At 35.8% G+C, this 17,859-nt stretch overlaps 1 protein-coding gene across 1 annotated transcript in view; it reads left to right on the forward strand.

Annotated features, from left to right (window-relative positions):
• The window catches only part of CLIC4 (chloride intracellular channel 4), a 72,513-nt gene extending 55,204 nt beyond the window's left edge, over positions 1-17,309 (forward strand). The window contains exons 4-6 of the mRNA XM_061148231.1: positions 1,715-1,821; positions 12,442-12,623; positions 13,806-17,309. Coding sequence (XP_061004214.1) covers positions 1,715-1,821; positions 12,442-12,623; positions 13,806-13,970 — 454 coding nt within the window. The 3' untranslated portion in view covers positions 13,971-17,309. The remainder of the gene's footprint in view (positions 1-1,714; positions 1,822-12,441; positions 12,624-13,805) is intronic.
• The last annotated feature ends 550 nt before the right edge of the window (positions 17,310-17,859 follow it).

The following is a 17,859-nucleotide window of genomic DNA, read 5'->3' on the forward strand; positions in this document are numbered from 1 at the left end:
TCTTTGGAATGAGTCAGTGAAGGTACTGTATTATAAGTGGTGGAAATATTTAAACTACAGGCTGGTTATTTTCATAGTCAAGGGAAATCCAGGGATGTTGAAGCTGGAATTAACTGTTTCAGCTCAGGCAGGGGGCGGAGGGAAAGAGAGAGAGATAATAAAGTTTCCTGTAGTTAATAGGAAAAAAAACATGTTATATATGTGTATATATAAACACACACATCACACACACATACAATATGCATATACACTCAGGTGAAATTTATTTACTGTAATCATTCACTGAAAAACTCATTATGTAGTTACTATAACTTCTAATTATAAAGAACCTTTTAAGCTTAAAAATAGATATTAAAAAGGAAATAACTTGAGCATATAGGTATTTAATATATATTTTACATTTTCCTTCCCAGTATAGTACTATGTCTAGTTTAGAAGAAATCTTTTCTTGAATTTAAAATGGTAAACATAAAAAATATGAATATAAAAATTAGCCTGAAACTACAACTTGCAACTGGACTAAATTTTTTCCCTAAAAATTTTTCATTTTTAGTTTAAAGAAAAGTGGTAAGAAAGCATCTTAAAATGCATGAATAAATCTGAATAACTAGTTCAATGTAAGATTTTTTTCCTGTAGTTTTACTGCCCCAGTCTGTTTTCCAGGGAAGTTTTGCAGGGCTTTTAAGAAAAGATCAATCTTTCCTAAAGTGGTGCTAAGAGTCTGAATTTCTCTAGTCCTGGCTCCTTGGAGTTGCTGCAAACTCTACTGAAGGGAAAAGTAAAGAATTGGGCTTTTTCATGTGTGTTTTCTAATTTAAGGAAGAAATAAAAATTAAGTATATGTGTTGAAATTTGAGTATATAAAATACACATGTGTATGTCTTTTTAAAAAAGCTGTTGTGTCATGAAATGTCTCTTCTCAAAGTAGAAAGACTTTGTAATAACACAACAGAACACTTGTTAGCAAAATTCCAATGTCTTATTTTTCTGTTGCTCGGTGTCACCCTTACTGTATTTCGTGTATGGGAAGTTGTGGAAAATCCTGAGTGTGGGGCTAAAGTGAATGATCGGCCTCCTGCTGTTTTGTCCTTGACCTAAATTTGGCCAGTCTAGATTCTTTTCCTACTGCCACGGTTCTGTGGTACTGTTGTGCACGGCTGGCTCGGTGCATGGCATACCAAAGATTTTGGCATTCCTATCTGAGAAAGCGCTACAGTTGAAATGTGGCTAGTGCAACTGAGGAAATGAGTTTTAACTTTATTATGATTAATTTAGATTCCTATTTGGATAGGCACAAGTCACTAATGGCTACCATATTGGACAATTCAGATATGTAATATTTCCGTCAGCACAGAAAGTTCTTTTGGACAGCTCTGCTCTAGAGTTCGCTTACTAAGACGCCCATTGACTTGGCACCACTCTCTGAACAAGTAGACTGTTTTCCCAGCATTTTAATTTATAAAATGGAGATGGGGTGCGGATGCCCTTTGGATGCCAAGAATATTAATATGTGAACAAAAGCACTGTGCAGAACTTTGTTTCCTAAGGAAAAAGCACATCTTAAAAAATTCTGTGGAAAACTGATGATGGCATTTCTTAGAGTAATAACTGTTAAAAGATGTCTAGTAACTGCTAGCACAATGGTTTGATTGAGAGGATTTATGCAAATGTCTCTTTGGAGGCTGTATAATCCATTATTACATTTTTCATTTAGGTACTTAAAGCTTTCACCAAAACACCCAGAATCAAATACTGCTGGAATGGACATCTTTGCCAAATTCTCTGCATATATCAAGAATTCAAGGCCAGAGGCTAATGAAGGTAAAAAAAAAAAAAAACCAAGTGGTTGAATTAGCAATGTAGAACCAGTCCCTCCTACCTACCCCCCAGAAAACCTCCAAAACAAAACAAAAACAGGAACAAAGATCAGAAAACCCTATTATGACAGTGATTGTAAATGATTACTTTGGAGGCCGTTCCTTAAAGTATTAAAAACTAGCTTTCAGAGTTGATCGGAGATTTGATGATAAACCAGAGTAAGTCCTTAAATTGTTCTTTTTCTTTGTTTCTTGTTGATTAACTGTGCCTAGCATAAAGTGGGTGTGTGATTAAATGTTTATTGAGTGAATTTGTTCACATATTCTTCTGAGAAGTTACCATGAAGGCAGCTATACAGAAAATTAGTGTCTCAGAAACAATGGATTGGGTGGTTGTAGTGGTTGGGTTAGATTGATACAGCTTAATTTAAACTATTACTAAAGCTTTTGTTTATTGTTGGGTGCCAGGAACCTAAAGTCAGCCTGGGTGAATTTTTGTGCTAATTACCCTTATGAGCAGTTTTTGGAGTTGCTCTAAGAGAGCATTTGGACACACCAGCCTTGCAAAGGTCTCTGTATCCTAAAACTAAGGTTTTCGCTTCAAGTCCTATTTTCATGGTGAGAGTGGTTTGTGTAGTAGAGATGCTACCTCCTTCTTTTATTTATTAAAAGACACTGTCTTATCATTTCATTTACCAAACTTACATATAGTAAAAGGGAAATCTCTTTGAAAGAGGTCCCATTGAATGAACCTTGTCTTAACTACACCATTCAGTCATCTCCCCTTTTCTTCTCTTTGGGATGTTAAGCATTGTTCTTTCTGCCAAAAACTATATAGAGAGAGCATTAGTGTTTAATTAAAAGTATCAGTAATTACCAAAGAGCCAATTCCTAAAGACATTATAATCCATCATAATTTTAGAGTGTTTGGTAGCTTGGGTGGGGTTCTTTGGGTGGAGTTTATGGCCGCAGATGAGCAAGAATACCAAAGGGAAAAAATATCTCAGTGCGAGTTGAGCAAGAATAAACATTTAAAAAGTTGACGCATTTGCCGATTTCCTTCTGTTATTTCAATGGGTAGATTTCCAAGCTATTCAGGCTTTTAAAAATTACTATTAAATTTTTAAATTGCAGCATTTTACAATTTAGTATTGAATTTCAGTGATTTCTGGAATAATATTCACTGCATGAAATCGTGTTTCTGTAGGGAAGGGAAAAACTTTAGTGCTCAGGCCTGTCTTACATCTATTAAATGTGTTTCAGTAGCTGCCACCGCTAGGGAGCAATTTTCCTCAGTAATTGTCTTTTTTTGTCCGACTAGTGGTTCTGTGTGAGTCTCTCGTAGCTCAGTAAACAGTTCACTGGAGCCCCTCCTGTCCATGGACAGTGTCTCTGCTCTGCTCTTCCTTCCTGCAGGCGGCTGTTCTCTGTACACCCAGATGTTCTTGCTGAACATCTTCTATGAACTTCTTCTATGAACTCTCTAAGTTAAAGTCATAATGTTTTTATTTCTCAGTGTGGCTGTTGGAAACTGGAGGGTGGTTGAATTTCTTTTGATGCTTGGTAAAGAGGAGAGGGAAATAAAATGTGTCTGCTTAAAAAAAAAACACTGCTTTGAGGGATGGGAATGGGGGAGGAGACTAGGGGAGAAAGTGACTCACTTAATTATAACTTTGTATTCTATTTTCCTATCAATTTGTTCCTGTCTTAAGTAGCCACCTACATGTACTGTCCTTTGAATGCTATAACCAATAAGAACAAGCGATATAATAGATTATACCGTGCATAACTTAGAAGGCCTTTTATATTAAATTACCTATTGCTAAATAAGAATTCCAGTTGCCAAGCAGCTTCTCCCCACACTGCCATGAGATTTCAGAAAACAGTATTCCACATCACTTGGAGCTTAAGGGGTCTCCCTTGTATATATTTGTTGCAGGCCTTTTATCTGTCTGTTTAGTACAATTAAATACCTTAAATAAGCCTTAATGATCTACCTCCTTATTCCCCCAAATAATCAACAACCTACATACACATCAATTGGTTTTTCATTTTACATGGTAAATTAGAGTAGGCAAGCCTTGATTGGTTTTAAAAACCTATTAAATATTTCACAAAATTCAGTGTATTTGGACAATTTTAAGGCCCTTTAAGACCTACTTCTATCTATGTAAGGGATTAGATGTTTGGATGCCTTAGCAGTTGGGCGAGTGAAACAGAAGGGTCAAAGCTTTTATCAGGGTACAGAGTAAACAAAAAAGATTTAGAGAATAAAATAAATAAAAGGAAACATAGATAGATAAAACATATAATTCTTTAGTAACTTGTCTAAGGTGACCGAGAGTAACTGTGTTTTCTTTTGAAACATTAAAGGAGAAATTAATGGGTAATTACTTTTATGGGATGGGTTAGGTATGACCTGTCCCAGATCTCTCATGTTTTTTTAAAATTCTTTGATTTCATTAATTTATATAATTTATTAAGCTCCCAAATGTAACTCATAGATAATTTGTTAGTCTGTTGATGTTTATAATATTCTTAAGAGGTCAGTGAATTTAGCAGTGATGAAATCTGCCACTATATCCTCAGAGGCATATTCCATAATGTCCCAATTCCCATTTTTAGATGGAGGCAAGGAATTCTGTAACAGAAATTGTCTTGTTTAGTTAATGCCTTCTGCCTTGTTCTTACTCATTCAGATTAATACAATTCATAGAGTGAATGCATGCTTATTGAAGAAGTTAAAATAGTACAGAAATTAATAAAACTCCAGTGCCCTTTGTGAGTCACATCACATAACCTGTTCCCCAGCAGTTAGGATGTCGCCTCCTTTTTTCTATGCACACACATTGTACTTAAATGTGTATTTATGTGTGTGTGTGTGTGTGTACAGCAGTTGTCTTTATCGTGTATTATATGGTAGAAATACTTCCATTTCGAAGTGTAGATCTACCTCACTTTAAGAAATGCTGCTTGATATTCCATAATATGGAGTTTTTAGTTAACTATTTCGCTGCTGATAGACATTTAGATTTCCTCAAGTTTTTTCATTATGACAAACTATGCTGCCACTGATATCCTCGTGCTAGATTTCAAATAGGTCAAAAGATTTTGTTCTCCAAAGACTATACCACATCCCACCGTGAAGGTATTCATTTCCCCACACTTATGATCTTGGTGTGTTTGTGAGAGTGTTTGTTAATATTTTGATTTTTCACAGTTAAATTTAAAAGATAATTTGTATAGCCTCTGTTGTACTTAGTAATTTTTTATTGAGAACTTTTGAAATACCTTCTTAGAGATACAGCATTAGTATAGTAGGGGTATTAGAGAATAATAGTGCTTGTTACTAGTTACAAAAGACAAGGAGCTTAAACAAAAAAGGAGTTACTTTCTGATGGCCTGCTACTGCCTTCTAGTGGTTAATCTTGAGATTTTCATCTTAACCAATTTCAAATTCCTTTGTGATGGTTTGTTTTCAAAACTTTATTATGTTTATTAAATGATGTTCTTTAGTTCTTGTTACCTCATTTTTTAGTTCTCGTTACCTCATTTTTCATTGTTATCCATTCCTTATATTCTTACATAAAAATTGTATCAAACTAATTCATCCTTCTTTGTTTTCATTAATACACCCTTTATCCCAACATTCTTAACTATGAAAAATCACTAACACTGGTTGAGTACAGCAAGTTGGCTTCATTGCCGGTATTTTGCTAAGTCCAGAATTACAGGGCAAAAATAAACAAGAAGACAAAAAAAACAGGAAAAAAAAGAAAATAACAACAAAAAAAAAAAAAAAGAAGAAGAAAGAAAATTAAAAAAAGAAAAAAAATTACAGGGCAGCAATTGTAATGTTCTGTTAGCCTCTGAATTTTAGTGCCTTACAGCTACAAATATAAACATTGTACATTATAAACCTTGTAAATTTAGGATATTTTATTTTTCTTTTGGATACTTTTGAGAATTAATTCAGGAAAAGGATTTATTTAGAGCAGATCAGAGATCATATACTTGCTCAGACTGGTCATGCCACTCAAGTGCCGTTTGAGACATTATTTCAGTGTTTGAATTCAGTATTATCTTCCTTGTAGACCATGATCCTGTTCATTGTAATCTGATCAAAGAACAAGTCCTTGTATCTAATGTGTATTTATTCTGTATTCACTGCTTTTGACAGAAGCATATTGAATCTTCAAAAGTGAAAGCAAGCACTTTGAAGCATTTTATTTTTACCTCAAGATTTGACACTTATGTTTACAGCCCTGGATCTATATAAGGGCTTCCCTGATAGCTCAGTTGGTAAAGAATCCACTTGCTATGCAGGAGACCCTGTTTCGATTCCTGGGTCAGGAAGATCCACTGGATCATGTACTTGCTAACCAGTCAACTTTTTCTTACTGCCTCCTCTATGAGCCTGTGAAATTTACAATTCACTTTATAATATCAGGGAGTTGTAACAAGTCAAATTCCAAGATGTCAGATCTCCTTTCTTTGATGTTGAGAAAAGGCAAATGCTCTTCTCCTTTATCTCAGTATCTGTAAGATAGGATAATATCTGCTCTATGTCCTGTGGCTGCTCTGAGAATCAGTTCTGTTAACATGTTGATCAAGTTTTTCAACTGAAAAATAGGAAAGTAATGATTGTTTTTTATTTATGAATTTTAAATGGTAATGGCAAAATAGACATCTTCAAATAAACAGAAACCAAACATTCATGTTAGCAGACTCATACTAAATGAAATACTACTAAAAGTAGCTTTTCAGGCAGAAGGAAAATGATTTCAAATGAATACCCAGAGAGGTAGGAAGGAAGAGAAACCAAAAATTCGTGTAAATATAATAATAAAGTATAAATGAATACTGTCTGTATAGAACAGTAATAACTTCTGAAATTTAAAATATATGTCAAATTAATACAAAAAACAATAGTAGCATGTGATTGAAGTGAAGTCACTCAGTCGTGTCTGACTCTTTGCCACCCCACAGACTGTATAGTCCATGGAATTCTCCAGGCCAGAATACTGGAGTGGGTAGCCTTTCCCTTCTCCAGGGGACCTTCCCAACCTAGGGATTGAACCCAGGTATCCTGCATTACAGGCAGATTCTTTACCAGCTGAGCCACAAGGGAAACCCATGTGAGACAGGAAGGCAATTAAATACAGTTAGAGTGCTCTAGGGCTCTTCCATTATCCTGGAAATGGTAAAAGTTATAATTATGCTTTAGTAAGTCAAGGAAATATTCTAGCCAAAAAGATGTGTAATACACGAGTAGAGGGAGAAATGAATAATAATTTTTTTTTAAATTCAAAAGAAGGCAAGAAAGAAGAGAATAAGAATAGGTTAATAGAAAACAAATGTATGATAGCAATTCTAAACCAAAGTTTGTTTAGATGTAAATGATTCAGATACTCCCAAGTAGAAAACAAAATATGCTAACAGGATTAAAAATAGTTGTTTATGTACAAGAAGAAATACTCCCCCTTCACACACATTTGAAATACACACAGATAGATAGACAGACCGATCATCAGACCCAGGAAAGTTGAATGTAACTGTGTAAATACTAACCAGAAAGATGGTAAAGCTATATAGACATTGCACAAAATAGACTTTGAGGAAAGAAGCATTACTAGAGATAATGAAACATGTTTCAGAATGATTTAAAAAGATCAACCTACCAGGAAAATAAAATAACTCTAGATTTATATTTATAAATAAATTAACTACCCTGGCCTGGAGAATTCCATGGACTGTATAGTCCATGGGATCACAGAGTCGGACATGACTGAGCAACTTTCACTTTCACCCTCAAAATATATAAACCAGATTGACAGAGCTAAAAGAGAAATAAACTAATCTACAATCTTGGTGGGAGATCTTAACTGACTACTTTAGTAACTTTTAGAATCTGCCAAAAAGAAAAATTCAGTGAGAATATAGAAGAATTGAATAAGACAGTGAACAAGTTTAATCTCACTGATACTATAAATTTAATCTCACAGTGCCCCAAAACTGCAGAATATACCCTTGTTTTTCAAATGCACATGGAACACAAAATTGACTGTAAAACTGATGTGTGTGTGCGCTTAGTCGCCCAGTTATGTCTGACTCTTTGTGACCACATGGACTATAGCCTGCCAGGCTCCTCTGTCCATGGGGATTCTCCAGGTGAGAATACTGGAGTGGGTTGCCATGCCCTTCTCGAGGGGATCTTCCCAACAAGGAATTGAACCCAGGTCTCCCATATTGCAGATTGTTTGCTATCTGAGCCACTCAGTTCAGTTCAGTTCAGTTCAGTTGCTCAGTCGTGTCCGACTCCGTGACCCCATGAACTGCAGCATGCAGGCCTCCCTATCCATCACCAACTCCTGCATGTCCATTAAGTCGGTGATGTCATCCAACCATCTCATCCTCTGTCACCCCCTTCTTCTCCCACCTTCAGTCTTTCCCAGCATCAAGGTCTTTTCCAGTGAGTCAGTTCTTCACATCAGGTGGCCAACGTATTGGAGTTTCAGCTTCAGCCTCAGGCCTTCCAATGAACACTCGGGACTGATTTCCTTTAGGATGGACAGATTGGATCTCCTTGCAGTCCAAGGGACTCTCAAGAGTCTTCTCCAACACCACAGTTCAAAAGCATCAATTCTTTGGTGCTTAGCTTTCTTTACAGTCCAGCTCTCACATCCATACATGACCACTGGAAAAACCATAGCCTTGACTAGACGGACCTTTGTTGACAAAGTAATGTCTCTGCTTTTTAATTTGCTGTCTACGTTGGTCATAACTTTTCTGCCAAGGAGCAAGCATCTTAATTTCATGGCTGCAGTCACCATCTGCAGTGATTTTGGAGCCCCCAAAAATAGTCTGTCACTGTTTCCATTGTTTCCCCATCTATTTGCCATGAAGTGATGGGACCAGATGCCATGATCTTAGTTTTCAGAATGTTGAGCTTTAATCCAACTTTTTCACTCTCCTCTTTCACTTTCATCAAGAGGCTCTTTAGTCCTTCTTCACTTGCTGCCATAAGGGTGGTGTCATCTGCATATCTGAGGTTATTGATATTTCTCCCGGCAAGCTTGATTCCATCTTGTGTTTTATCCAGCCCAGTGTTTCTCGTGATGTACTCTGCATATAAGTTAAATAAACAGGGTGACAATGTACAGCCTTGACTTACTCCTTTCCCAATTTGGAACCAGTCTGTTGTTCCTTGTCCAGTTCTATCTGTTCCTTCCTGACCTGCATACAGATCTCTCAAGAGGCAGGTCAGGTGGTCTGGTATTCTGAGCCACTAGGGAAGCCCATAAAGCTGAACCATAAAGCAAATCTGAAAAATTTTCCGAAAGAAATTTGTATCGTATCAACCACAAAGAAAATAAGCTAGATATTGGTAGCAAAAGTACAGCTAGAAAATTTCTACATGTTTGAAAAATAAGCAGTGTATTTCTGAATAATCCATGGGTTGAAGAATAACATGATGAAAATATACCACGTCTAAATTTATATGCTATCATTTGGGCTTCCCAGGTGGTGCTAGTGGTAAAGAATCCACCTGCCAGTGCAGGAGACACAAGAGATGCAGGTTCATTCCCTGGGTTGGGAAGATCCCCTGGAGTAGGGAGTGGCCACCCATTCTGGTATTCTTGTCTGGAAAATTCTGTGGACAGAGGAGCCTGGCAGGCTAGTGTGTGGGGCCGTAAAGAGTCTGACAAAACTGAGTGTACATACACACACACACATATACACACACACAGCTTTGTTTAGAGGAAAATTTATAGCTCTAAATGCATATATTAGAAAAAAAGAAGAGCTAAAAATTGGTAACCTTAAAGTATCCACCTCAGGGATTTAGTTAGATCAGCAAATTAAACCCAAGAAAGTAGAAGGAATGAGATACTCAAAGAGTAGAATTTTATGAAATAGAAAACAACTAGGAGAGGATTAGCAAAGCTAAAAGTTCTTTGAAAAGTATAAGAAAACTGATGAATTCTTGACAGGAAAAATCAAGATAAGTAAAAGAAGGTAATAACCAATATTAGCAATGAAAGGGAATTACTACAGATCTTACATTTAAATGATTTGGGGAGGATGTTATGAAAATGTTTATGTTTATATATTTGAAAACACTATTGCATAAATTTACAGAGAGTACCATGTAAGAAAATTGTTACAAGAAGTGATGCAAGATGTGAATTGTCTTATATCTATAATTAAAAACTGTCTCACAAAGATGGCTTCTCTGATGAACTCTTCTAAGTATTTGGGGAAGAGGTAACATCAGTCTTGCATATATTCTTCCAGGAAACAGAAAAGAGGATATACTTCCCAGCTTGCCTTTTGAGGTCAAACGAAACAAAAACATCAAAAGGAAGGAGTCTTTCAGGCCAGTCTCTCTCAAACATAGTCATAAAAGGCTAAAACAAAATATGCTAGATCCAGCAATATGATAAATACATATGATAAATACATATAACCAAGTTGAGTTTAATTCAGAAATGGAAGACTGGACATTCAAAAAAATCTATTCAAATTGTCACAATAATAGACTACAAGAGAAAAATTATGATATTATTTCAATTTATGCAGAAAAAGTACTTGATAAAATTTAGTACTTATTAAAATGTTTATTTTTTAAAAGTACAAACTATATATAGCAAGGAATTTCCTTAATCTGACAGAGAATCCACAGAAAAGTCAGACTTAATAGAGGAATAGTGAAAGATTTCCTCTTCAAACCGAGACTAGAAAACAATGCTATTGTCACCACTTCTATTTAGCATTGTATTGGTGGTTATGACCAGGATAATAGGCAAGAAAAAGTAATGAGTCGTATGAGACTTGTGAAAGAAGGGATAAATTTGTCATTATTCTTAATATAATCGAAAATGTGGAAAATCCAAAGTAATCTATAGACAAATCCTAAGAATTAAAAAAAAAAGTGAATTATCAGAGTGACTGCATATGAGGCTATTATAAAAATCAGTTTTATCTGTGCCTGCTAGCAAGAAGCAATAGAAAATGTGATAAAAATATTTATACAATAAAAAATATCAGATATTTAGGAATAAATGTAACAACAATGGACAAGACTTCTACATAGAAAACATAGAAGAAATCTCTTTAATTTCATAAAATTGAATAAAATTTTAAAAAAATCATAGATTGGGACACTCAAAATTATAAAGATTCCAGTTCTCAAATTGGAGTTGTGTTGAATTTATAAATCATTCAAAAGTTCAACAGTTTGTGTGTGTGCGTGCTTACACACATGTAAATTAACATGCTAATTCTATAGTTTATTAGGGATAGGTAAGGAGCCAGGAATAGCCAAGATGATCTTGAAGAAAGATTTGTTTGAAAACTTATACTGCCTAATATCAGGATGTGTTGTAAAGGTACAGTAGCTAAAACTGTGGTATTAACAGAAGGATACACAAATAGAACAATAAAACAGAATACAGAGTCAAAAAACATCCCTGTCTCACACTATACACAATCAATTCTAAGTGGATTAGAGATATAAATATACTTGGTAAAATATCTTCTAGAATATAATGGACAATAGCTTCATAATTTGGGTTTAGGTAACCAAGGCAACCACAGCCTTGTCTAACTCAGTAAAACTAAGCCATGCTGTGTGGAGCCACCCAAGATGGATGGTCATGGTGGAGAGGTCTGACAGAATGTGGTCCACTGGAGAAGGGAATGGCAAACCACTTCAGTATTCTTGCCTTGAGAACCCCATCAGTAGGAAAAGGCAAAATGATAGGATGGCTGGATGGCATCACCGACTCGATGGACATGAGTTTAAGTTAAACTCTGGGAGTTGGTGATGGACAGGGAGGCCTGGTATGCTGCGATTCATGGGGTCGCAGAGTCAGGCACGACTGAGCGACTGAACTGACTGAACTGAACTAAACACGTTTCATGGATATAAATCCAAACATTTTTATAGGAGCAGTATTTAAAATTGAGGGCAAGAATCTCAGTCTCAGCAAGACTTTCTTCCCTAGATTTGAAATAACAGGTCTGTCTTTTTAACCCTTTTTTTTTTCTTCCCGGTTTAGACATCAACTGTGTTGGGCCATGATGTGTTTGTATATGGGGCATTTAGTTATTAAAAAATGTTTATAGATGACACTATCTGAAATTATCATACTTGTTTTTATATTTATCTGTAAATTTGTTTGTCTCATCTCTTTCCTGCAAGTGAATAAATAAGCTCCTGGAGAGTAGGAACCTTGTCTGTTTTGTACCCCAGCGTCAGAGAGACCAGTTACTGACTGAAGGAGTAACACTTCTAGACTTTGGGGATTGGGTGATTTTCCTTCTTATAGCATTTCCATCTTACTTTCTTTCTTTCTTTTTTTTTTTTTTTTCTTTTTTCATTTATTTTTATTAGCTGGAGGCTAATTACTTTACAATATTGTGGCGGTTTTTGCCATACATTGACATGAATCAGCCATGGATTTACATGTGTTCCCCATCCTGATCCCCCCTCCCACCTCCCTCCCCATCCCGTCCCTTTGGGTCTTCCCAGTGCACCAGTCCTGAGCACTTGTCTCATGCGTCCAACCTGGGCTGGCGATCTGTTTCACACTTGATAACATTTCCATCTTTCTTTCAGCTTTGGAGCGGGGTCTCTTGAAAACACTGCAGAAACTAGATGAATATCTGAATTCTCCCCTCCCTGATGAAATTGATGAGAATAGTATGGAGGACATCAAGTTTTCCACACGTAAATTTCTGGATGGCAATGAAATGACTCTAGCTGACTGCAACCTGCTGCCCAAGCTGCACATTGTCAAGGTAGGCCTGCAGGATGTGGGGTCACGTTGCTATTAAACCTGATACCTTTTTAAGAAGACAGGACTCCCCCTGTGTGTAAAACTTGGCTGATATTCTGACAGTCACAATTTAGAACCTCCAAATAGTGTAACTTAATGTTGTCTAGGCAATAGGTGAAACACCCTAAGGTGTATTAAATGGAAAATTGTGTATTAAAATCAATGCCTATGCGAAATGGAACATTTTTTTTCTATGACTGCATAAAAATTCAAGGTAACTTTAAAGTGGTTGCTACACTGACATACAGCATCAAACTTTGTTCTTTGATCACCTGGCTTTTTCTTTTCAAGGCAGAAAATATTTATTGAGCATTTATTGTGTGAATACATTTACTGGGCTTCCCAGGTAACACTAGTGGGGAGACATAAGAGACATAGGTTCAGTCCCTGAGTTGGAAAGATCCCCTGAAGGAGGGCACAGCAACTCACTCCAGTATTCTTGCCTGGACAGTCCTATGGACAGGCAAGCCTGGTGGGCTATGGTCCACAGGGTCGCAAAAAGTCAGACTCGACTGGGCGACTGACACAGGTGACGGTGTGTGAAACACTGTGCGTATGGTTGTGCAGTGAAGGTCAAGGTCAAGAAAAACAGGTCGCAACTCGTGTGTATGTTTGCAGCGAGGTCTTTTTCAATCCATCTCTCAGAATAATGGAAATAAAAACAAGAATAAACAAATGGGACCTACCTAAACTCAAAAACTTTTGCACAGCAAAGGAAACAAACAAAATGAAAAGACAACCCACAGATTGGGAGAAAATATTTGCAAACGATGTGACTGACAGGAGGCTCCAAAATTTACAAACATCTCATGATTTTTAACAACATCAGAACAACCCAATCAAAAAATGGGCTGAAGACCTAGACTAGTGTGTATGTTTTAAAGTATTTATCCAGTGATTTCGCTTGACTGTTTCTATTGTTGGTAAAGGCAGGCATTTGCAGTCACCACCACACTTCTGAATCTCTGGTGTAGTTTACAGTCCTTGTCATTATTTTAAATGTCTAGTTATAATGAAGGGGAGAGACTTCAAGTAGAGGCAGTTTTGAGAGGCTCACAGAATTAATTTGCCCTAAAATCAGATACATGTCTGGTTTATAAGACATGGCATATAAACATTAACGTTTGATCTCTTTGTATTTCAGGTGGTGGCGAAAAAATACCGCAACTTTGATATTCCAAAAGGAATGACTGGCATCTGGAGATACCTAACTAATGCCTACAGTAGGGATGAGTTCACCAACACCTGCCCCAGCGATAAGGAGGTTGAAATAGCATACAGTGATGTAGCCAAAAGACTTACCAAGTAAAAGAGCACTTACGAGAGAAATGTCTCCACATCTTCCCCTGACTAAGAACATACTTTTCCTAACAGACTGCTCCTCTTCCTAGAAAGTAGAAACTTTATTTGGCACGAACATGCAGTTATTCCACATTAGGATAAAGGATAGACAAGATATAGTAGCTGTCTTGAAATATATATACTCTCTAAGCAGTATTATTTTAAAATTCCTTTACCCTGCCTATATCCCCTAGCCCATATCCTCCTTTCCTCCAATTTGGAGACACTCCATCACAGACTTTCACTTTAAAGGTAGTTTGCCATCTCTCTGGAGCCTTCATCACTGGAGTCCATTCACTGTGTATTGATGACAGAACTTTTGAGGTGCACTGTTCAACCGTTAAAATAGTAACCGTAAAAAAATAAAAAAAATAAAATAGTAACCGTGACCCCTTCAGTCAGGCCCAAACTGGTGCATAATGCATGGTACAAGGAATATTTATGTATTTTGGGAGTTTTATAATATTTAGTAAGAGTATATAAAAGGATTGCTACTGTATCAAAATATTCTCTTTCAGTTTAGTCTATCCTGGATATGTACTAAAGGATGTTACCACCCAAGAAGAGTGCTTTTACAGAAAGTCAGTGCAGATTTTGTTATTTTACTTTGTACATGGGTTTTTACTTTTGCCTAAAAGCATTTTTCTTTCATACTAATGATAATATCTGACACTACTTAGAAGCTAAAAATTTAGAGGGAAGGATGGTATTTTCAAGATCTTCTCAAGCATATATGTATTTTGTCCAGTGCCATTCATTTGGAACATTATTCATTTCTTCCTTTATTTTAAAAGTGCTCTTTTTTAAGGTAAACATCAGCCTTGCTGTCTATAGATCTTTTGAGCAACACTACGTAAACTGTTATTTAGTTCATTTAGCTCTAGCAGTACAGTGATTAGTAATATAAAAGTTAACCTAAGGAATATAGCATGGGTTTGTCAAAATATCAGGCGTATTTAATGTGGATAATCTAGAGTGCAGTATAAATCCTATATTAAAAATAAGATAAAACAAGTTATTATTCCACCCCATTTACTGTTAGACATCAGGTAGAGGATGGTTCACTCCTTTTGGACTAAATTATAGTTGTGATGGTGACTTCATATTTACTGCAGTTTTGCCTAATCTCAATCATTGCATTTCCTTCAATTAAATTTTTCTGGAGCTACATTGAGGAATAGCACTCTGCATGTTTGTTTCTTAAACTGAAGTCCTAAACCAGGAATTTTTTTGTGTTGTAACAAGGAAGGATAAACATGATGAAAATAAAACTTTGCTAAGTATTTATTCACTTAAAAGAAGAAAAAAATGACTTTCTGTGTACTACTCCAAAGACTGTGGTTGTGACTGTAGTTAATGTTTTTGGTCATTTTTATACCTAACTTGTTTAAGAAGTGCTATTTCTCATAGGCTGTTTTTGGAAATTTTAAGTATATTGCTTTAAAATGGCAATTTTTTTCCCCTATGATATGCTGACATTTAGTAAACACTGGCTTTAAGGAAGCAGCCTGATTTTTTTATAAGCATTATGCATTTATTTAAATCTACCAGTAATTAGCTTGGTGTGGAAAGATAAGAAAAACTGCATATTGTACCCATTTGGCTCAGGGAGATTTCTTTGCTTCACCTTTTTTAGAACTCCTTATTGCTGAGCAAAGTTAGGGCACCCACCATTTTGTAATAAAGGATTGGGTGATGACTGATCTTGTTCCAGGAAGAAGCAGTATCAGGTTATATATTGAGAAATTCTATGGCAGCAGCTTCCGTGGGTGAATTGCGTCACCTCTGCACCAGTACACAGACAGCCATATTCACTTTTCACTTACTTTTACAATAGGACTAACTTGGCATCAGGTGATATTGAATCTTGCCTCATAGCTTAAAGCATAATTCAGAAGTAGAGCATCTATTTCAGGTGAACAGTGGACTAAGTGATGCAGAGTAGAGGGCTAATGAGGAAAGAGCCCACAGTCCTCAAAACAGGGATGAAAAACACATTCTGAAGTTCAATTGTAAGAGTTTTCCACTTTGGATATTTATTCTCTTCTTCTTTTTAAAAAATGTACCCCATGATTACACTTGGCTGTCTCTCTAGATATCCAAGGAAGGGAGGGTCTATCTGTTATAATTTCGATGAAGGCTGAGTTATGTTTCTGTCGAAAGACAGATCTTATTACTTTATCAGGAAAGTTAGTCAGATGAGACTGATATTGGCAAATGGACCAAAGCTAGTAGAAGACGGTCCTGGAACAGACCTTTCCCCCATCTCACACTGCGGAGAAGTCACAGCTCACAGTCTTGGGAGACTCGGAACATGAAAGATTTTCATGGCAGCTCATGTAGTGTATGGGTTGATGTAATAGAAATCATCTGATACTATTTCTACAACTACTGAATCATTCCCCCCTTCATTTAAACCCCTTTTGTTCCACTTAAACAAGATAAGAGTCTGAATGGAAGATCTTACAGTTTCCAAGGGATTCTGAGAAATTTTTGTGTTCAACATTTGGAAGGCTGTCTACTATTTCAGTTGATATAACTTCCCCCTTTAAAAAAAAAACAGATGTGGATTTTCTGTATAGTTCTGTTATTTTCTTTTACCAAGATTGTTGACTTTTGTGATAAAATTCATACAAGATTTTATTTCTTGGTAACTTCGGCTTATACAACTATCTTTAAACCCTTGAGCAATCTGTATACAATGAAGAGGTTTCTGACATTTATTCTTACACTCATTTGTTTGATTTAGAATTTAAGCACGTTTACTTCTGTTGTTTTGAATCTCTTTAGAACTGTGTGTAGATAGCCTTTATTTCTGTGCATTTAAAATAATCCATTTAGAAAATATCTACATGGTAAAAATGAGAAGAAATAGAAATGTATTTTTTCATAAACATTTTGATACACATTTCATCAAATTTATTGATTAACCAATTTCTTACACTGGTTATAATCAGTATTTGATTCAAAGAGAGGGAAGCATTCATTATTATTATACTGTATCATCATTTTTATTCCATCCTTTACAAATTACCAAGGTTGGGGCTGTCAAAATTATACTTCTATTATGGAAAAACATTTCAACTCCCCCAAACCATAATGTTGAACAGAATTGAAGTATTTTTTTTTAATTACTTGAAAAGGAAAATGAAAGCTTTTTATAGAATGCTTGTATTTTCTTTTCTGTCTCTGGAACCAGTATATTGCTGGCAGCTATTGTATTAAAAAATAAAGTATATTTTCACTATCATAAAAGGTTCTTTCTTCCCCCCCTCATGGAAATAAATAACAATTTGGGGTAAAAGTATTTATTTGAGACTACCTTTGTTTTTCTTGAGGGGGCAGTTCACCACATTTAATAGATTAAAGGGAAAAACCATACGATCATCTCAGTAGGTGCATAAAATAACTTACAAAAACTTTCATGGTACCCATTCTTAGCAAAGCGGGATCAAAGATTAACTTTTTTTTAACCCAGTAAAGACATCTGCCAAAAACCTACAGCAAATTTCATAAATAAGTGTGAAACAAGCCGTCATTAAAGTCAGAAGCAAAATACGATTGCCTTCTGTCACAGCTGTTACTCAGCTGTTTTACATAACTACTGTGTTAGAGGTGTCCTACCCCAGTACAGGAAAACCAGTAAAAGGAATAAGGAATGGACAAAGATGGACCAAGTGACTTCTCCTTTGTGGATGACACATATATAAGAAAGAAATTCAAAATAACCTATTAGAAATAATAAAATTCACTTGCTTACTAGATGCAAGATTGAACTATATACTAACATTAACCACATTAAAAATAAATAGGTAACATTCATTTCTTCTAGAAGAAAAGACATTCTAGTAACATTC

The sequence above is a fragment of the Dama dama genome, chromosome 8 (assembly GCF_033118175.1).
Source record: "Dama dama isolate Ldn47 chromosome 8, ASM3311817v1, whole genome shotgun sequence".
In the NCBI taxonomy this organism is placed as follows: domain Eukaryota; kingdom Metazoa; phylum Chordata; class Mammalia; order Artiodactyla; family Cervidae; genus Dama; species Dama dama.